This window comes from Pseudophryne corroboree, chromosome 11, assembly GCF_028390025.1.
Source record: "Pseudophryne corroboree isolate aPseCor3 chromosome 11, aPseCor3.hap2, whole genome shotgun sequence".
Classification (NCBI taxonomy): domain Eukaryota; kingdom Metazoa; phylum Chordata; class Amphibia; order Anura; family Myobatrachidae; genus Pseudophryne; species Pseudophryne corroboree.
In genome coordinates this window covers 354,628,657-354,650,133 of record NC_086454.1, presented here as the reverse complement: position 1 = coordinate 354,650,133, position 21,477 = coordinate 354,628,657, and the positions used below count along the sequence as shown (strand labels likewise).

Here is a 21,477-nt window from a genome sequence, read left to right as displayed (position 1 = left end):
AGTGTTCATTCCGGGAGTGGACAACTGGGAAGCAGACTTCCTCAGCAGACACGATCTTCACCCGGGGGAGTGGGGACTTCACCCAGAAGTCTTCCACATGATTGTAAACCGTTGGGAAAAACCAAAGGTGGACATGATGGCGTCTCGCCTCAACAAAAAACTGGACAGATATTGCTCCAGGTCAAGGGACCCTCAGGCAATAGCTGTGGACGCTCTGGTAACACCGTGGGTGTACCGGTCAGTGTATGTGTTCCCTCCTCTTCCTCTCATACCAAAAGTACTGAGAATCATAAGAAGGAGAGGAGTAAAGACTATACTCGTGGCTCCGGATTGGCCAAGAAGGACTTCAAGGAAATTCAAGAGATGCTCACGGAAGACCCGTGGCCTCTACCTCTAAGACAGGACCTGCTCCAGCAGGGACCATGTCTGTTCCAAGACTTACCGCGGCTGCGTTTGACGGCATGGCGGTTGAACGCCGGATCCTGAAGGAAAAAGGCATTCCGGATGAAGTCATCCCTACCCTGATCAAAGCCAGGAAGGATGTAACCGTACAACATTATCACCGTATTTGGCGTAAATATGTTGCGTGGTGCGAGGCCAGGAAGGCCCCTACGGAGGAATTTCAACTGGGTCGATTCCTGCATTTCCTGCAAACAGGACTGTCTATGGGCCTCAAATTAGGGTCCATTAAGGTTCAAATTTCGGCCCTGTCGATATTCTTCCAAAAAGAACTAGCTTCTGTTCCTGAAGTTCAGACGTTTGTCAAGGGAGTACTGCATATACAGCCTCCTTTTGTGCCTCCAGTGGCACCTTGGGATCTCAATGTAGTGTTGGGATTCCTAAAATCACATTGGTTTGAACCACTCACCACTGTGGACTTGAAATATCTCACATGGAAAGTGGTAATGCTGTTAGCCCTGGCTTCAGCCAGGCGTGTATCAGAATTGGCGGCTTTATCCTATAAAAGCCCTTACCTAATTTTTCATACGGACAGGGCAGAATTGAGGACTCGTCCTCAATTTCTCCCTAAGGTGGTTTCAGCATTTCACTTAAACCAACCTATTGTGGTGCCTGCGGCTACTAGGGACTTGGAGGATTCCAAGTTGCTGGACGTAGTCAGGGCCCTGAAAATATATGTTTCCAGGACGGCTGGAGTCAGAAAATCTGACTCGCTGTTTATCCTGTAGGCACCCAACAAGCTGGGTGCTCCTGCTTCTAAGCAGACGATTGCTCGTTGGATTTGTAGTACAATTCAGCTTGCACATTCTGTGGCAGGCCTGCCACAGCCAAAATCTGTAAAAGCCCATTCCACACGGAAAGTGGGCTCATCTTGGGCGGCTGCCCGAGGGGTCTCGGCTTTACAACTTTGCCGAGCAGCTACTTGGTCAGGGGCAAACACGTTTGCTAAATTCTACAAATTTGATACCCTGGCTGAGGAGGACCTGGAGTTCTCTCATTCGGTGCTGCAGAGTCATCCGCACTCTCCCGCCAGTTTGGGAGCTTTAGTATAATCCCCATGGTCCTTTCGGAGTCCCCAGCATCCACTAGGACGTTAGAGAAAATAAGAATTTACTTACCGATAATTCTATTTCTCATAGTCCGTAGTGGATGCTGGGCGCCCATCCCAAGTGCGGATTGTCTGCAATACTTGTATATAGTTATTGTTACAAACAAATCGGGTTGTTTATTGTTGGAAGCCATCTTTTCAGAGGCTCCTACGGTTATCATACTGTTAACTGGGTTCAGATCACGAGTTGTACGGTGTGATTGGTGTGGCTGGTATGAGTCTTACCCGGGATTCAAGATCCTTCCTTATTATGTACGCTTGTCCGGGCACAGTATCTTAACTGAGGCTTGGAGGAGGGTCATAGGGGGAGGAGCCAGTGCACACCAGCTAGTCTAAAGCTTTTACTTTTTGTGCCCAGTCTCCTGCGGAGCCGCTATTCCCCATGGTCCTTACGGAGTTCCCAGCATCCACTACGGACTATGAGAAATAGAATTATCGGTAAGTAAATTCTTATTTTTTTTTTCTTCCCCCCCCCCCCCCCCCAAAAAAAAACTGCTCAGAAATTGTCTCCTTTTTATTTTTATTTGTTTTATTGAATTAGGTAAGAACATCTATTTAAAATATATCCAGCACAAAAAAAAACTTTTTTCATATAAACGGTTATTTTCTCTGCAGCTGCACGGCTGACACTGGGGGAGGGAACCAGGAAGCAGAGGGGCCGGGAGGTTCCGCTGAGAGTGGCAGCTGCTCCTCAATGATAGGCTGCACGGCTTACACTGGGGGAGGGAACCAGGAAGCAGAGGGGCCGGGAGGTTCCGCTGAGAGTGGCAGCTGCTCCTCCATGATAGGCTGCACGGCTGACACTGGGGGAGGGAACCAGGAAGCAGAGGGGCTGGGAGGTTCCGCTGAGAGTGGCAGCTGCTCCTCAATGATAGGCTGCACGGCTTACACTGGGGGAGGGAACCAGGAAGCAGAGGGGCCGGGAGGTTCCCCTGAGAGTGGCAGCTGCTCCTCAATGGTAGGCTGCACGGCTGACACTGGGATAGGGAACCAGGAAGCAGAGGGGACGGGAGGTTCCTCTGAGAGTGGCAGCTGCTCCTCAGTGATAGGCTGCACAGCTGACATTAGTATAGGGAACCAGGAAACAGGGTCTGGGAGGTCCCTCCGAGAGTGGCAGCTGCTGCTGGAAGATTATCTCCCGGCAGCAGCCCCCAGTGGACATTTCGGACTGGTCGCATCAGATGCAATGATGTCAGGGAAAGCCCAGCATTATGTAGTCACACCTGATACCACTACACCAGGCAAATGGTTAATAACAAAAAAATGAAATATACACAGTGCAATTGTTTTAATAAGTAAAGCGATGAGAAAATGTTTTCGCCTTAGATGTCACACTCAGCCGGCATCTGAATTCGCTGTATAAGATATTTGTAATTTCAGATTACCTGACCATAATCATCCAGCAGACGCTTCACTAACAATCGGCATATGCCTTATGAACCCGGGATCTTAGCTTGTCATTTCCGGTGGGCTAACGTGAGGATTACCTTCAGCCAACACAAGAATTAGCAAAATCACCAGGTGGCATCTTTTCAGCGTTGCCAATGAAACTCTGATCAGCGGGGCTCAATCTTAGTTTGTGAGCCGCACCCTGAGCGACAGAGGGAAAGTTACAGTACAAAACGTCCAAATTGCTCAGCCCTGTCGCCCCATATATGATCAATGGACGACTGTGGGCCTGATTCAGAGATGTACGCTATGTAGATACTTACGCAGTTGAGCTTTTATCGTCCGACTGCGCATGCGTCGCGGTCACACTGCACATGTGCCAAGGTGCCTTAGTGATGCTGCTCACAGTGGGGGTTTATTTGCAAAGTAATTGACAGTGAGGGACTGTTTGGGGGAGGGGAGTGGCAACAAAAAAGCAGGTGTATTGTGACCGCATTCTGGGGGTGTCAGCCTATAGACGAGATCTTGTACACGGAAAACATGGCGCCAGCGTCTCATTTCCCACGGCATTTCTGCACGATCATAGGATTACTCAGGGAATCCATTATGGAAGGATCTGCAACCGGCGCTGCGCCTTTGTAAACAGATGCTGAGATTTGTGCAGCCGCCAGTGGGCGTCTCATCCACATCCAGACGGGCAGTGCACATAGGGCCTGATTCAGTTCGGATCACAATATGCCAGCCAACCGCAAAAACTACGAAAAGGATCCAGGCACCCCGCAGAAAATGCGAACACCTCTGCCTGTCAATCAAGCAGAGGTGTGCAGGGGGCGGCAATTCTACGTTTCCAAGACGGAGCGTTGCAGGGGAGCGGCTTAGGAACGCATGCATGGCGGCGCGAACGATGGGCGTCTTTGGGCGTGACTTCACGTAGCCGCCGCGATCAAAAAGATGGCATCGGGCCTCCTGAGGGCAACAGGCTTCCTTAATTTTAGTGATCACGCTGAAATTGTGGTGCGACCGCGATTTTAGCGTGGTTAAGGGGTGGGGGCGGCAGTTAGCATGCTGGGCGGGCTTGCCCTGCGATGGGCGGCCCCCAGCGTGCGATTCAAAGGATTACAAATTCTGCTATTTAGCAGCATCTGCAATCCTGACTGAGTCAGGTCCATTAGCTGCATATGGGATTACAGCTGCGAATGCATTTCCGTACATCTCTGAATCGGCCCCTGTGTCTCTCACTGGTAAATGTAACCGCAACGACGGGGAGCTCCAGGGAACAGTCAGTAGGCCACCGGAGCTGTTGGACGTTTGTCCTACCGTAGCCCTGTCCATTACTCGTGCCCATCATGATAAGTACCCCTGTGTATCCCTTCCCTGACTCTTCCTACATCATTACCCTCCTGATGTGTGGCAGTGTGCGTCTTCTGCGGTGGATACAGGCTGTCATTCCGAGTTGATCGCTCGCTGCCGATTTTCGCAGCGCAGCGATCAGGCTAAAAATCGGCATTTCTGCGCATGCGTATGGGCCGCAATGCGCACGCGCGTCGCACGGGTACAAAGCCCGTTGTGGTTGTGCTCAGGTTCTACCGAAGTTTTCAGTTGCACTGGCGGCCGCAAGAAGATTGACAGGAAGGGGGCGTTTCTGGGTGTCAACTGACCGTTTTTAGGGAGTGTTTGCAAAAACGCAGGCGTGTCTGAAAAAACGCAGGCGTGGCTGGGCGGGTGTATGACGTCAAATCCGGACAGGAATAGGCTGAAGTGATCGCAAGCGCTGAGTAGGTTCAGAGCTACTCAGAAACTGCACAAACTGTTTTTGCAGAGCTCGGCTGCACAGGCGTTCGCACTTCTGCTACTCTAAAATACACTCCCTAGTGGGCGGCGGCATAGCGTTTACACGGCTGCTAAAGCTAGTTAGCGAGCGATCAACTCTGAATGATCCCTACAGTACAGAGTTATACTAAAGATACATGGCACACGTGCTTTGAGCAGCTATAACGGCCCTATGGTTCTTTGAATCTGCAATATACAGAGCATTAAAGTGTGTTAAAAGTCTATCAAGTAAAAAGTTACCTTGCAAGCTTATTATAACGCAGCAATTATATAGACATGGAGACATGCACGTGGTGATCATTCGCATTCAGTGGTTGTAATAAAAGTGTGTCTCGGGGGGAGAATGCGGGCCTGTATTGATCACCATGAGCTCTGCCACTGATCCGTGCCTATATATACTGGCATACAAACCCTAAAGTAGTTATTCCTAGCGCTTACCTGTTCCTCACTTTTCTTTAGGATCCTACAGCGCCAGCCAAGGAGTCTCCTGCATCCGGGAAGATGTTGCACGGTATATCGAGCGGCGAGACAGCGGGATTCCTGCAGACCCGGAGAATATTTACCTGACTACTGGCGCTAGTGATGGCATATTTGTAAGTTGCAGAGATCCAGCCAACAACATGTAGCTATAAATATACAAGACATAGGGGGTAATTCAGACCCGATCACTAGGGTGCGTTTTTTGCATCCCTGCGATCAGGTAGTCGCCGCCTACAGGGGGAGGAGGTAGTCGCGGTGCAGGTGTGCCATCACATGCGCAGGAGAGCTGCTCAAACAGCCCAGGACTTACTCAACCGCTGCGATGATCGGGACTGGAGCTGACGTCTCAAATCTTCCCACAAAACGCCTGGTCCCTCCTGCGTTTTTCCTGACACACCATAGAAACGGTTAGTTGCCACCCACAAACGCCCTCTTCCTGTCAATCTTCTTGCTATCACCGGTGCAATCTGATTTTTTTGCACCATCCCTGCGCTCCCTGGCGCTGCGGGCCGTCACGTCTGCACATTGCGGTGCATACGCATGCGCAGTTCAGACCTGATCGAGCAATGAGGTCTGAATTACCCCCAGAGTTCATATATTAAAGAAATCATCGCAGCAGCAATTTCTATTTCAGTGGTTCACCAGGGCATCCCCAGACAAAACTATTTGGTCATTTGATGGAACCTGCGTAGAGTAACTGTTACATGTTTCATGTTTTCAGACCATCCTGAAGATCCTGGTGTCAGGAGACGGGAGATCACGGACAGGAGTCATGATTCCTATCCCTCAGTACCCATTGTACTCTGCAGCCATATCTGAACTCAACGCAGTCCAGGCGAATTACTACCTGGACGAGGGGAACTGTTGGGCGTTGGACATCAATGAACTACGAAGGGCATTGTACCAGGCAAAAGAATTCTCCAACCCAAAGGTGCTTTGTATCATTAATCCAGGAAACCCGACGGGTGAGTTTATGGATGCGCTGCATATCCCATGTTGTGCGCGTACTTGGAATATTGCCTCAAATGACCTGAAGACAGATGTACAGAATACCCTCATCTCATGTTCCTTATCCATTCAGAGCATATTTATAGGGTACTATGTTACTCTATACAATTTTACTATAGTAAAGTATGCTGGGTCAGTGTGCTGCATGCTGGGGTACAGTATGCTGGGTCAGTGTGCTGCATGCTGGGGTACAGTATGCTGGGTCAGTGTGCTGCATGCTGGGGTACAGGATGCTGGGTCAGTGTGCTGCATACAGGGGTACAGAATGCTGGGTCAGTGTGCTGCATACAGGGGTACAGAATGCTGGGTCAGTGTGCTGCATGCAGGGGTACAGTATGCTGGGTCAGTGTGCTGCATGCAGGGGTACAGTATGCTGGGTCAGTGTGCTGCATGCAGGGGTACAGTATGCTGAGTCAGTGTGCTGAATACAGGGGTACAGTATGCTGGGTCAGTGTGCTGCATGCTGGGGTACAGTATGCTGGGTCAGTGTGCTGCATGCTGGGGTACAGGATGCTGGGTCAGTGTGCTGCATACAGGGGTACAGAATGCTGGGTCAGTGTGCTGCATACAGGGGTACAGAATGCTGGGTCAGTGTGCTGCATGCAGGGGTACAGTATGCTGGGTCAGTGTGCTGCATGCAGGGGTACAGGATGCTGGGTCAGTGTGCTGCATACAGGGGTACAGAATGCTGGGTCAGTGTGCTGCATACAGGGGTACAGGATGCTGGGTCAGTGTGCTGCATGCAGGGGTACAGGATGCTGGGTCAGTGTGCTGCATGCAGGGGTACAGGATGCTGGGTCAGTGTGCTGCATGCAGGGGTACAGGATGCTGGGTCAGTGTGCTGCATGCAGGGGTACAGTATGCTGGGTCAGTGTGCTGCATACAGGGGTACAGGATGCTGGGTCAGTGTGCTGCATACAGGGGTACAGTATGCTGGGTCAGTGTGCTGCATACAGGGGTACAGTATGCTGGGTCAGTGTGCTGCATACAGGGGTACAGGATGCTGGGTCAGTGTGCTGCATACAGGGGTACAGGATGCTGGGTCAGTGTGTTGCATACAGGGGTACAGTATGCTGGGTCAGTGTGCTGCATACAGGAGTACGGGATGCTGGGTCAGTGTGCTGCATACAGGGGTACGGGATGCTGGGTCAGTGTGCTGCATACAGGGGTACAGTATGCTGGGTCAGTGTGCTGCATACAGGGGTACAGGATGCTGGGTCAGTGTGTTGCATACAGGGGTACAGTATGCTGGGTCAGTGTGCTGCATACAGGAGTACGGGATGCTGGGTCAGTGTGCTGCATACAGGGGTACAGGATGCTGGGTCAGTGTGCTGCATACAGGGGTACAGTATGCTGGGTCAGTGTGCTGCATACAGGGGTACAGGATGCTGGGTCAGTGTGCTGCATACAGGGGTACAGTATGCTGGGTCAGTGTGCTGCATGCAGGGGTACAGGATGCTGGGTCAGTGTGCTGCATGCAGGGGTACAGGATGCTGGGTCAGTGTGCTGCATGCAGGGGTACAGGATGCTGGGTCAGTGTGCTGCATGCAGGGGTACAGTATGCTGGGTCAGTGTGCTGCATACAGGGGTACAGGATGCTGGGTCAGTGTGCTGCATACAGGGGTACAGTATGCTGGGTCAGTGTGCTGCATACAGGGGTACAGCATGCTGGGTCAGTGTGCTGCATACAGGGGTACAGGATGCTGGGTCAGTGTGCTGCATACAGGGGTACAGGATGCTGGGTCAGTGTGCTGCATGCAGGGGTACAGTATGCTGGGTCAGTGTGCTGCATACAGGGGTACAGCATGCTGGGTCAGTGTGCTGCATACAGGGGTACAGGATGCTGGGTCAGTGTGCTGCATACAGGGGTACAGGATGCTGGGTCAGTGTGCTGCATGCAGGGGTACAGTATGCTGGGTCAGTGTGCTGCATACAGGGGTACAGCATGCTGGGTCAGTGTGCTGCATACAGGGGTACAGTATGCTGGGTCAGTGTGCTGCATACAGGGGTACAGTATGCTGGGTCAGTGTGCTGCATACAGGGGTACAGGATGCTGGGTCAGTGTGTTGCATACAGGGGTACAGTATGCTGGGTCAGTGTGCTGCATACAGGAGTACGGGATGCTGGGTCAGTGTGCTGCATACAGGGGTACAGTATGCTGGGTCAGTGTGCTGCATACAGGGGTACAGGATGCTGGGTCAGTGTGTTGCATACAGGGGTACAGTATGCTGGGTCAGTGTGCTGCATACAGGAGTACGGGATGCTGGGTCAGTGTGCTGCATACAGGGGTACGGGATGCTGGGTCAGTGTGCTGCATACAGGGGTACAGTATGCTGGGTCAGTGTGCTGCATACAGGGGTACAGGATGCTGGGTCAGTGTGCTGCATACAGGGGTACAGGATGCTGGGTCAGTGTGCTGCATACAGGGGTACAGGATGCTGGGTCAGTGTGCTGCATACAGGAGTACGGGATGCTGGGTCAGTGTGCTGCATACAGGGGTACAGGATGCTGGGTCAGTGTGCTGCATACAGGAGTACGGGATGCTGGGTCAGTGTGCTGCATACAGGAGTACGGGATGCTGGGTCAGTGTGCTGCATACAGGGGTACAGGATGCTGGGTCAGTGTGCTGCATACAGGGGTAATGTCATTTTCCAGGCTGACAACAGTGCAGGTGGTTTCTGTGACTCTGCTGTGCGCAGCGTCATCGTCTCTCCCCTTGTTTTGTGCAGGACAGGTGCAGAGCAGGCGCTGCATAGAGGAAGTCATTCACTTTGCCTGGGAGGAGGGGCTGTTTCTACTGGCAGATGAGGTAATAAGGATGTTTACTGATTTGCAGTTGCATGAGATCACCATACATATTAGCTGAACATCAACTTGAAAATGTCCCTTTATTTCTCTGACGTCCTAGTGGATGCTGGGACTTCCGTAAGGACCATGGGGAATAGCGGCTCCGCAGGAGACTGGGCACAAAAAGTAAAAGCTTTAGACTAGCTGGTGTGCACTGGCTCCTCCCCCTATGACCCTCCTCCAAGCCTCAGTTAGATTTTTGTGCCCGGCCAAGAAGGGTGCATGCTAGGTAGCTCTCCTGAGCTGCTTAGAGTAAAAGTTTAAATAGGTTTTTTATTTTCAGCACTGCAGCTGTGCGCCATTGCTCTCAGCACACTTCACACTCCGGTCACTGAGGGTGCAGGGCGCTGGGGGGGAGCGCCCTGAGACGCAATAAAACATGTTTAAACCTTATATGGCTAAAGAAATACATCACATATAGCTCCTGGGCTATATGGATGCATTTCACCCCTGCCAGTTTTCCTAAAAAAAGCGGGAGAAAAGGCCGCCGTGAAGGGGGCGGAGCCTATCTCCTCAGCACACAAGCGCCATTTTCCCTCACAGTTCCGCTGGAAGGAAGTCTCCCAGACTCTCCCCTGCAGTCCTGCTACAGAATCAGGGTAAAACAAGAGAGGGGGGGCACTATTGGCAGCTAATATAAAACAGCAGCTATAAAGGGAGTAACACTTACATAAGGTTATCCCTGTATATATATATAGCGCTCTGGTGTGTGCTGGCAAACTCTCCCTCTGTCTCCCCAAAGGGCTCGTGGGGTCCTGTCCTCTTTCAGAGCATTCCCTGTGTGTGTGCTGGGTGTCGGTACGATTGTGTCGACATGTATGAGGAGGAAAATGATGTGGAAGCAGAGCAATTGCCTGTGTTAGTGATGTCACCCCCTAGGGAGTCGACACCTGACTGGATGGTCGTATTTAAAGAATTACGTGACAGTGTCAGCACTTTGCAAAAAACTGTTGACGACATGAGACAGCCGGCAAATCAATTAGTGCCTGTTCAGGCGTCTCAGACACCGTCGGGGGCGCTAAAACGCCCGTTACCTCAGATGGTCGACACAGACACGGATACTGAATCCAGTGTCGACGGTGAGGAGACAAACGTAATGTCCAGTAGGGCCACACGTTACATGATCACGGCAATGAAGGAGGCATTGAATATTTCTGACACTACAAGTACCACAAAAAAGGGTATTATGTGGGGTGTGAAAAAACTACCAGTAGTTTTTCCTGAATCAGATGAATTAAATGAGGTGTGTGATAAAGCGTGGGTTTCCCCCGATAAAAAACTGCTGATTTCTAATAAATTATTGGCACTATACCCTTTCCCGCCAGAGGTTAGGGCGCGTTGGGAAACACCCCCTAGGGTAGATAAGGCGCTCACACGCTTATCAAAACAAGTGGCGTTACCGTCTCCCGATACGGCCGCCCTTAAGGAACCAGCTGATAGAAGGCTGGAAAATATCCTAAAAGGTATATACACACATACTGGTGTTATACTGCGACCAGCAATCGCCTCAGCCTGGATGTGCAGTGCTGGGGTGGCTTGGTCGGATTCCCTGACTGACAATATTGATACCCTGGATAGGGACAGTATATTATTAACTATAGAGCATTTAAAGGATGCATTACTATATATGCGAGATGCACAGAGGGATATTTGCACCCTGGCATCTAGAGTGAGTGCGATGTCCATTTCTGCCAGAAGAGCGTTATGGACGCGACAGTGGTCAGGTGATGCGGATTCCAAACGACATATGGAAGTATTGCCGTATAAAGGGGAGGAGTTATTTGGGGTCGGTCTATCGGACCTGGTGGCCACAGCAACGGCTGGAAAATCCACCTTTTTACCCCAGGTCACCTCTCAGCAGAAAAAGACACCGTCTTTTCAAACTCGGTCCTTTCGTTTCCATAAGGGCAAGCGGGCAAAAGGCCACTCATTTCTGCCCCGGGGCAGAGGAAGGGGAAAAAGACTGCACCAGGCAGCCTCTTCCCAGGAGCAGAAGCCCTCCCCCACTTCTGCCAAGTCTTCAGCATGACGCTGGGGCCTTACAAGCGGACTCAGGCACGGTGGGGGGCCGTCTCAAGAATTTCAGCGCGCAGTGGGCTCACTCGCAAGTGGACCCCTGGATCCTGCAGGTAGTATCACAGGGGTACAAATTGGAATTCGAGACGTCTCCCCCTCGCCGGTTCCTGAAGTCTGCTCTACCAACGTCTCCCTCCGACAGGGAGGCGGTAGTGGAAGCTATTCACAAGCTGTATTCCCAGCAGGTGATAATTAAGGTACCCCTCCTACAACAGGGAAAGGGGTATTATTCCACGCTGTTTGTGGTACCGAAGCCGGACGGCTCGGTGAGACCAATTTTAAATCTAAAATCCTTGAACACTTACATAAAAAGGTTCAAATTCAAGATGGAGTCACTCAGAGCAGTGATAGCGAACCTGGAAGAAGGGGACTATATGGTGTCTCTGGACATCAAAGATGCTTATCTCCATGTCCCAATCTACCCTTCTCACCAAGGGTACCTCAGGTTTGTGGTACAAAACGGTCATTATCAGTTTCAGACGCTGCCGTTTGGATTGTCCACGGCACCACGGGTCTTTACCAAGGTAATGGCCGAAATGATGATTCTTCTTCGAAGAAAAGGCGTCTTAATTATCCCTTACTTGGACGATCTCCTGATAAGGGCAAGGTCCAGGGAACAGTTAGAGGTCGGAGTAGCGCTATCTCAGGTAGTGCTACGTCAGCACGGGTGGATCCTAAATATCCCAAAATCACAGCTGATTCCAACAACACGTCTACTGTTCCTGGGGATGATTCTGGACACAGTCCAGAAAAAGGTGTTTCTCCCGGAGGAGAAGGCCAGGGAGTTATCCGAGCTAGTCAGGAAACTCCTAAAACCAGGCCAAGTGTCAGTGCATCAATGCACGAGAGTCCTGGGAAAAATGGTGGCTTCTTACGAAGCGATTCTATTCGGAAGATTCCATGCAAGAACTTTTCAGTGGGATCTGCTGGACAAATGGTCCGGATCGCATCTTCAGATGCATCAGCGGATAACCCTAAGTCAAGCAAGGCCTCTGCTTCAGGGTCAGTCGGTATTGATCCAATCGGACAACATCACTGCAGTCGCCCACGTCAACAGACAGGGCGGCACAAGAAGCAGGAGGGCAATGGCAGAAGCTGCAAGGATTCTTCGCTGGGCGGAAAATCATGTGGTGGCACTGTCAGCAGTGTTCATTCCGGGAGTGGACAACTGGGAAGCAGACTTCCTCAGCAGACATGACCTCCACCCGGGGGAGTGGGGACTTCACCCAGAAGTCTTTCAAGTGATTGTAAACCGTTGGGAAAAACCAAAGGTGGACATGATGGCGTCCCGTCTCAACAAAAAACTGGACAGATATTGCGCCAGGTCAAGGGACCCTCAGGCAATAGCGGTGGACGCTCTGGTAACACCGTGGGTGTACCAGTCGGTGTATGTGTCCCCTCCTCTGCCTCTCATTCCAAAAGTACTGAGAATCATAAGAAGGAGAGGAGTAAAGACTATACTCGTGGCTCCGGATTGGCCAAGAAGAACTTGGTACCCGGAACTGCAAGAGATGCTCACGGAGGACCCGTGGCCTCTACCGCTAAGAAAGGACCTGCTCCAGCAGGGACCTTGTCTGTTCCAAGACTTACCGCGGCTGCGTTTGACGGCATGGCGGTTGAACGCCGGATCCTGATGGAAAAAGGCATTCTAGATGAAGTCATCCCTACCCTGATCAAAGCCAGGAAGGATGTAACTGCGAAACATTATCACCGCATTTGGCGAAAATATGTTTCCTGGTGTGAGGCTAAGAAGGCCCCCACAGAGGAATTTCAACTGGGTCGTTTCCTGCATTTCCTGCAAGCAGGACTGTCTATGGGCCTAAAATTAGGATCCATTAAGGTTCAAATTTCGGCCCTGTCGATCTTCTTCCAGAAAGAACTGGCTTCATTGCCTGAAGTTCAGACGTTTGTCAAGGGGGTACTGCATATACAACCTCCTTTTGTGCCACCAGTGGCACCTTGGGATCTCAATGTAGTTTTAGGGTTCCTAAAATCACATTGGTTTGAACCACTCACCACTGTGGAATTAAAATATCGTCAGCCAGGCGTGTCTCAGAAATGGCGGCTTTGTCATATAAAAGCCCTTACCTAATTTTTCATTCAGACAGGGCAGAATTGAGGACTCGTCCTCAATTTCTCCCTAAGGTGGTTTCAGCGTTTCACATGAACCAACCTATTGTGGTGCCTGCGGCTACTAGGGACTTGGAGGACTCCAAGTTGTTGGACGTAGTCAGGGCCCTGAAAATATGTTTCCAGGACGGCTGGAGTCAGAAAATCTGACTCGCTGTTTATCCTGTATGCACCCAACAAGCTGGGTGCTCCTGCTTCTAAGCAGACGATTGCTCGTTGGATTTGTAGTACAATTCAGCTTGCACATTCTGTGGCAGGCCTGCCACAGCCAAAATCTGTAAAAGCCCATTCCACAAGGAAAGTGGGCTCATCTTGGGCGGCTGCCCGAGGGGTCTCGGCTTTACAACTTTGCCGAGCAGCTACTTGGTCAGGGGCAAACACGTTTGCTAAATTCTACAAATTTGATACCCTGGCTGAGGAGGACCTGGAGTTCTCTCATTCGGTGCTGCAGAGTCATCCGCACTCTCCCGCCCGTTTGGGAGCTTTGGTATAATCCCCATGGTCCTTACGGAAGTCCCAGCATCCACTAGGACTTCAGAGAAAATAAGAATTTACTTACCGATAATTCTATTTCTCGTAGTCCGTAGTGGATGCTGGGCGCCCATCCCAAGTGCGGTTTATCTGCAATACTTGTACATAGTTATTGTTACAAAAAATCGGGTTGTTTATTGTTGTGAGCCATCTTTTCAGAGGCTCCTACGTTTATCATACTGTTAACTGGGTTCAGATCACAGGTTATACGGTGTGATTGGTGTGGCTGGTATGAGTTTTACCCGGGATTCAAAATCCTTCCTTATTGTGTACGCTCGTCCGGGCACAGTATCCTAACTGAGGCTTGGAGGAGGGTCATAGGGGGAGGAGCCAGTGCACACCAGCTAGTCTAAAGCTTTTACTTTTTGTGCCCAGTCTCCTGCGGAGCCGCTATTCCCCATGGTCCTTACGGAAGTCCCAGCATCCACTACGGACTACGAGAAATAGAATTATCGGTAAGTAAATTCTTATTATTGCTATTAGTCCACCCTACTGATATCATAGAAATATGGCAATTTGTACCAAGCAACTTCTCAATGATTCAGTCTGTGTATTCTTTAGGTCTATCAGGACAACGTCTACTCTGAAAGCTGCCAATTCCATTCATTTAAGAAAGTCCTGTACGAGATGGGTCCGGAATACAGCAGTAACGTGGAGCTCGCCTCATTCCACTCCACCTCCAAGGGTTACATGGGAGAGTAAGTCCCGGGATGAGATATTCCTAACGTCTCGCTAACACGAGTCTCGTGTCTGCCGCGTGCATGGCTTTGCAGAAGAAAGTATAGCGTCCTTTGCAGTGGAGAAAAATTGATGGGACTTTATTATGCTAAGTGCGGGTGTGTGCCTAGCCTTTTGGAGCATTACAAGGGAGGAAAGGTTGCATACCTTTTTTATTTTGTAGTTGTCTTAGGGCTACCGCAGCCGCAATTGTGTAAGCAGATGCTGCACGCAAAAATGCAAATGCCACAGCCGTGTAGATTTGCATTGACATGCCCAACGGCAACTTTTTGAGTTCCAAAGGTTGCTTACAAAATGCAGATCATCCAATTATCAAACTTCTGAGTAGACTCTGTTGCGCAACATGCCCGCAGGAAGTGACAAGCCGGAGCCACTGTTATTGACTATGGGGTCGTACGCAGTAACCGTATGGGAGGCTGAGACATTCCCTGAAACCGGTCACAACACTCCTCCCCTGACTGCAAATCCCTGTGCGAATAAATCCTCTCTGCGAATTCCAGCGCTAGACTCTCGCGGCATATGCGGAAGAATTGGGTTTGCGCACATCTCTGAAATAGGCCCTTAACTCCTCTTCTCCAGCTGTGAGCTAGCGGAGGTTGCGTTTGGACATATTCTTTTAATAGGACATCATTTGATTGGCCAGAACTCTCAGCGGAGAATGTTACTAGCCAATGAGGATGACAGGTCTAACCAACATCTTGGGTGAGCCCTGTTATTTTGCGTTTAGGACAAGCAATATGATCTCAGATGACTTCACAGGATCCTATGAGCGCAGTGGGAAGATGATCAGTATTAGTACGCAGGCGCCCTCACATGTCCCAGTTCACGACCCCACTGTACAATAGTGTCTGATAGTAGCATTCCATTGTTAGTAGTAGGTAAGCAGTATGCAGAATAATAACAGTATAGTTTCAATGTGATATCCAGTAGACACCACACAATTTGTACATCCAGTTTCTTTCTCAAGTAGACGTGCGCCTTAATATGTTCAGGGAATCTGATGTGACCTTTAATTTGCTTATTGCTCCTATGTTACATATAGTTATTCCGTTATTGTCCGATCCAGATTTAACGGTGGATGTTTTGTGTCTCAGGTGTGGGTACAGAGGCGGCTATATGGAGGTGGTGAACCTGCACCCGGAAATTCAGACGCAGCTGGTGAAGATCCTTTCTGTTCGCCTCTGTCCTCCGGTGCCCGGGCAGGCCGCCATGGATGTTGTGGTGAATCCGCCGCAGCCCAGCGAGGAGTCCTACGAGCAGTTTATCCAGGTAGCTATGGCTCACTGACTGTAGCATATCTTTGTGCCATGGCTACCTCTGTGATGCGTCTTCCCTGTAACCTGGATCCAATACAATTATGTAGCATTCCGGAGTATGTGACACCTTTTTACCGTATACTTGTACTACCAGATACGGAGAGGAAACATGCCCTTCCCAGAGCGCCAGTTACCGGGGATCCGGAGGCTGCACTTATCTATGGTTCGTCTTACTGGGGCTGTGACAGGAGGACCAATTGCTACCTTTATTATCTTTGACATCACGGAAATTGTGGCTTCTGATTGGTTCTTCTGCTCATATACCCCTCCTTAGCCAATTAAAAATGGTGAACAGAAATAACTGTCATGGAACAGTGCCGATGGAATGTCCCATAGTACTTTTCAGCGGGAACGGAGGAATACCGAAGTAGTAGCTGCCTGGAGGATTCTGCCAACACTGTACACCCACCTTGTGGAAATGATAACCGGGTGGCACTGCAGATCAGGTACACCTATGCTGCACCACCCAGTAGCCATCCAGATCCAGTGGAGGTTCACCTGTGGAAAGAAGCTGAACTCTTTCTTGTGGTCATTGAGAATCACAATGGTCAGCACCAACTTCAGAACACGGGCATGTGACTGGTTATAGGGTGGCCAAATGTGGTTCGCTTCTTGGAAGAAAATTATCTTCACTGGAGTGAGAGTCAACTAGTGAAAAGCACAGAGAAAAGAAATCCATTCCTGGCTCTAGTTGCCTTCGTGGCACCTGATCAGATAGGTCTTTCGTCACTGTGATTTTTAATTTTTTTTGCTTCAGAATCTACGCAGTGAAGGCCAACTCCTTTTGTCTGTGTTTAAAAAGGGGGCATTGGGGAGTCTGGCTGAAGAGGGCTGAGCTTGGGCAGATCAACTGCATGTTCAACCCAACCGGCATACAAGTAACCATTTATATGATGGCTAACACTGAAAGCCTTTCCAGTCTGTCCGTCAGCGGTCAGAGGGTCTGAGAAATAGTATAGACTGAGTGGAGTACCCGTTAAAGCCACCAGCTGGCTCAGAGCCACCTTTCTGTGCGTGATTAAGTCACAACGTTGACAGTATCTGCTGGCTTCTTGGACAGTTCACTTTCCATTTGCATATCTCCGAGATGTCTGGAAGTAACCGCTCTGCCTGTCTCAGGCTCTGAGATGCTTCCTGCATGACCTGATGCCTGCCTTATGGTTTAGACAAGTTCCTGCAGAGTTTGGTGCCTGAACTTTTGAGGAGCGATGCCCAGGTACTCCGGGCCAGATAGATCAAGGTCTTGGTACTCAGGACAATTTATCAGTGAGTTCCAAGATGTTATTTGATAGACACAACTATGGGGGAGAGGTATCAAACCTTGGAGGAGTAGTAAAGTGGAGCGATATAAAGTACTGACCAGTCTGCTCCTAGTTGTCATTTTTCAAATACTATAAAATGACAGGAGCAGATTGGCTGGTACTTTAACTCTCTCTATCACTCTCCGAGGTTTGAGAAATCTCCACCTACGTCTGTTGGACACAGTTATGAAAGTACACCACACTTCATTACCGAATACTGGCATCACCATCTGCCAAAGTCATTGAGTAGGGTTTCTACTTTCTAGCCCTGGATGATGCTGGCCCATTCTCTACCCCAAGGGGGTAGCAACTATTGAAAATAGTTGGATGTGTTAAACAGTGCTTAAGAAACATGCTACATGGCTGCTGTGACTAAAGATGACTTGGACCTGTCTGTAAATCAGCCATGGCTTTCCAGGGTCAGCTCAAGATGCTGAATTACCTTCTTCCAATTTCGGACTTTCACCAAATTTTAGTCCAGTTGCAGCTTGGTTATAATACGCGGGGGACACCGTATCTTGTGTAACCTGACCTGGCCTACCAGCTCACACAGCGTCCTTCACCATGAATTCTCCCCACAGATGGCATCGCAATGAGTAGTCTGCTCCTGCACTCCAGAAGTCCAGCGACTTTTCTCTCCAGACGTTCTCTGCAGATAACTAGTGTTACCAACTCTGAAATAGAAAACTAGCAACTAATCAGTGATATACAAACGCAAGCCAATCCCAAAATGCCCAACTTAAAGGGGGGGGGGGGGGGGGAGTGTTTAATGGAAAACCACAAACCTTATTTATGGTTCATTTTTTATTTTTTTTATTATATCAGGACTGTCTGGTATAAGAGAAAAAAAACACATTGGTAAATGTAACTTCTTTTGATCGTTTAAACATTACATGTTGTAGTAAGCCAAAACGTTATCACTACATATAGATGGCGGGAGGCAGCAGAGCTACAAATATGGCCAAAACTCAGAAAAATGTATTTTCTGTGGTTTGTCCAATTACCACATATGCATCAAGCTTGGATGCGGTGGGCAACACCATCTCGCTACTCCACAGACGCCTATGGGCTTCTTTCCGTGTTTCTCCCAGAGAGTGATCCAATCAGATACCTCCCAACACCTCCACGGCACTCAACGCATGCACAGATGGATTCCCAGGTCCTATACCCAGATGTCCCGACACGGCAAGGGACAGCTCTCATTGGATCCCTCCCAACACCTCCGCGGCACTCAACACATGCACAGACGGACTCCCAAGTCCTAAACCCAGATGTCCCCACACTGCAAGGGACAGCTCTCATCGAGAGAGTTGTCCTTTGCTATAATCATACATACAGCTACTGCCGCACATATTTAGCTGGGTGAATCCTTTCGCACTCAATTGAATTTCCCCCATTGACTACTAATGTATATAAAAGAAAATACTATGTAATGACAGCTCACACGTAGATATGTAACGTGCTAACCTAATTAGTGGTATCTGGCTGCACAGTATAATCTCAGGTGCTGCTGGTGGGATTGATATCTGGACATCTTCCTTCTTCTACTCCAACTCCTGTGCTAGACACCATACAAACGTCTTAATTTACTCTGCTGCTCGGCGCCATCAGAACACAGACGAGCAACCTTAAACGAAAAAACGAGCAACAAGCACCTTAAGAAAAAAAATCAAACCCAATTCCGCTTGTTATAAACTGAATGGGCAACACTCGGAGATAACCCCCGCCAGTAGAGCTCACTGCTCTTTTCATACCGTACCCTGTCTATGTATAACACAAGCAGGTCAGCCAGGGTCTCACAGCGTCTGATGAAGAGTGGAGACGAGATGTCTCAGTATATAATGAGGTGTATGTGATCAGAGTACCTGCTGTACGTGTATTGTACAGTGAGGGGCCTTAGATCAATGGGCTTCTTTATCTATATCCGATAACACTCTGGCCTAGACTTATTGCTGAACATCGTATAACCAAATAAACTCTGCATATTGCAAGTATGACACACAAAATATAACTATATAATATAATATTGCCCAGCATACAACTAATGACGTATTGTCCCTGGGTAGGACCAGCGCTAGGAAAGTCACTGTGCGCCTTATACCACTGTGTGACACGTGGCGCGGGCTGTGTCGTCACATACACCCATTCAGTCGGCAGTTATTCATAAATAATGGAAATGAACGTTGTGTTGTTAGTATGTAAGTGTATATGTGTGATGTGTTATACACAAGACAGCTCTGGCTCATTGTTACCATATCTGTGTTGAATGTGTACAGAATGGAGAACTGTACGTTTCTCTGATGATGTGAATGTCTCTGCAGGAGAAAGAAGCCGTGCTGTCCACCCTGGCTCACAAGGCCAGACTGACAGAGGAGTGGTTCAACCAGATTCCCGGCATTGAGTGTAACCCGCTGCAAGGTGCCATGTATGCCTTCCCCCGGATCCATATACCGCCCCGCGCTGTACAGAAAGCAGAGGTCAGTGTTACATGCACCATCAGATGCTGTGTCCTCTATGCTGCAAGGTGCCATGTATACCTTCCCCCGGATCTATATACCGCCCCGCGCTGTACAGAAAGCAGAGGTCAGTGTTACATGCACCATCAGATGCTGTGTCCTCTATGCTGCAAGGTGCCATGTATACCTTCCCCCGGATCTATATACCGCCCTGCGCTGTACAGAAAGCAGAGGTCAGTGTTACATGCACCATCAGATGCTGTGTCCTCTATACTGCAAGGTGCCATGTATACCTTCCCCCGGATCTATATACCGCCCCACGCTGTACAGAAAGCAGAGGTCAGTGTTACATGCACCATCAGATGCTGTGTCCTCTATGCTGCAAGGTGCCATGTATACCTTCCCCCGGATCTATATACCGCCCCGCGCTGTACAGAAAGCAGAGGTCAGTGTTACATGCACTATCAGATACTGTGTCCTCTATACTGCAAGGTGCCATGTATACCTTCCCCCGGATCTATATCCTGCCCCGCGCTGTACAGAAAGCAGAGGTCAGTGTTACATGCACCATCAGATGCTGTGTCCTCTATACTGCAAGGTGCCATGTATACCTTCCCCCGGATCTATATCCTGCCCCGCGCTGTACAGAAAGCAGAGGTCAGTGTTACATGCACCATCAGATGCTGTGTCCTCTATGCTGCAAGGTGCCATGTATACCTTCCCCCGGATCTATATACCGCCCTGCGCTGTACAGAAAGCAGAGGTCAGTGTTACATGCACTATCAGATGCTGTGTCCTCTATACTGCAAGGTGCCATGTATACCTTCCCCCGGATCTATATCCTGCCCTGCGCTGTACAGAAAGCAGAGGTCAGTGTTACATGCACCATCAGATGCTGTGTCCTCTATACTGCAAGGTGCCATGTATATCTTCCCCCGGATCTATATCCTGCCCTGCGCTGTACAGAAAGCAGAGGTCAGTGTTACATGCACCATCAGATACTGTGTCCTCTATACTGCAAGGTGCCATGTATACCTTCCCCCGGATCTATATACCGCCCCACGCTGTACAGAAAGCAGAGGTCAGTGTTACATGCACCATCAGATGCTGTGTCCTCTATACTGCAAGGTGCCATGTATACCTTCCCCTGGATCTATATCCTGCCCCGCGCTGTACAGAAAGCAGAGGTCAGTGTTACATGCACCATCAGATGCTGTGTCCTCTATGCTGCAAGGTGCCATGTATACCTTCCCCCGGATCTATATACCGCCCCACGCTGTACAGAAAGCAGAGGTCAGTGTTACATGCACCATCAGATGCTGTGTCCTCTATGCTGCAAGGTGCCATGTATACCTTCCCCCGGATCTATATACCGCCCTGCGCTGTACAGAAAGCAGAGGTCAGTGTTACATGCACTATCAGATGCTGTGTCCTCTATACTGCAAGGTGCCATGTATACCTTCCCCCGGATCTATATCCTGCCCTGCGCTGTACAGAAAGCAGAGGTCAGTGTTACATGCACCATCAGATACTGTGTCCTCTATACTGCAAGGTGCCATGTATACCTTCCCCCGGATCTATATACCGCCCCACGCTGTACAGAAAGCAGAGGTCAGTGTTACATGCACCATCAGATGCTGTGTCCTCTATGCTGCAAGGTGCCATGTATACCTTCCCCCGAATCTATATACCGCCCCACGCTGTACAGAAAGCAGAGGTCAGTGTTACATGCACTATCAGATGCTGTGTCCTCTATGCTGCAAGGTGCCATGTATACCTTCCCCCGGATCCATATACCGCCCCGCACT

General features: G+C 49.7%; 1 protein-coding gene across 1 annotated transcript in view; it reads left to right on the top strand.

Moving 5' to 3' along the window:
* GPT2 (glutamic--pyruvic transaminase 2) overlaps positions 1-21,477 on the top strand; it is a 58,318-nt gene that overhangs the window by 26,426 nt on the left and 10,415 nt on the right. The window contains exons 4-9 of the mRNA XM_063946012.1: positions 5,246-5,379; positions 5,988-6,231; positions 9,004-9,083; positions 14,420-14,556; positions 15,691-15,865; positions 19,535-19,690. Coding sequence (XP_063802082.1) covers positions 5,246-5,379; positions 5,988-6,231; positions 9,004-9,083; positions 14,420-14,556; positions 15,691-15,865; positions 19,535-19,690 — 926 coding nt within the window. The remainder of the gene's footprint in view (positions 1-5,245; positions 5,380-5,987; positions 6,232-9,003; positions 9,084-14,419; positions 14,557-15,690; positions 15,866-19,534; positions 19,691-21,477) is intronic.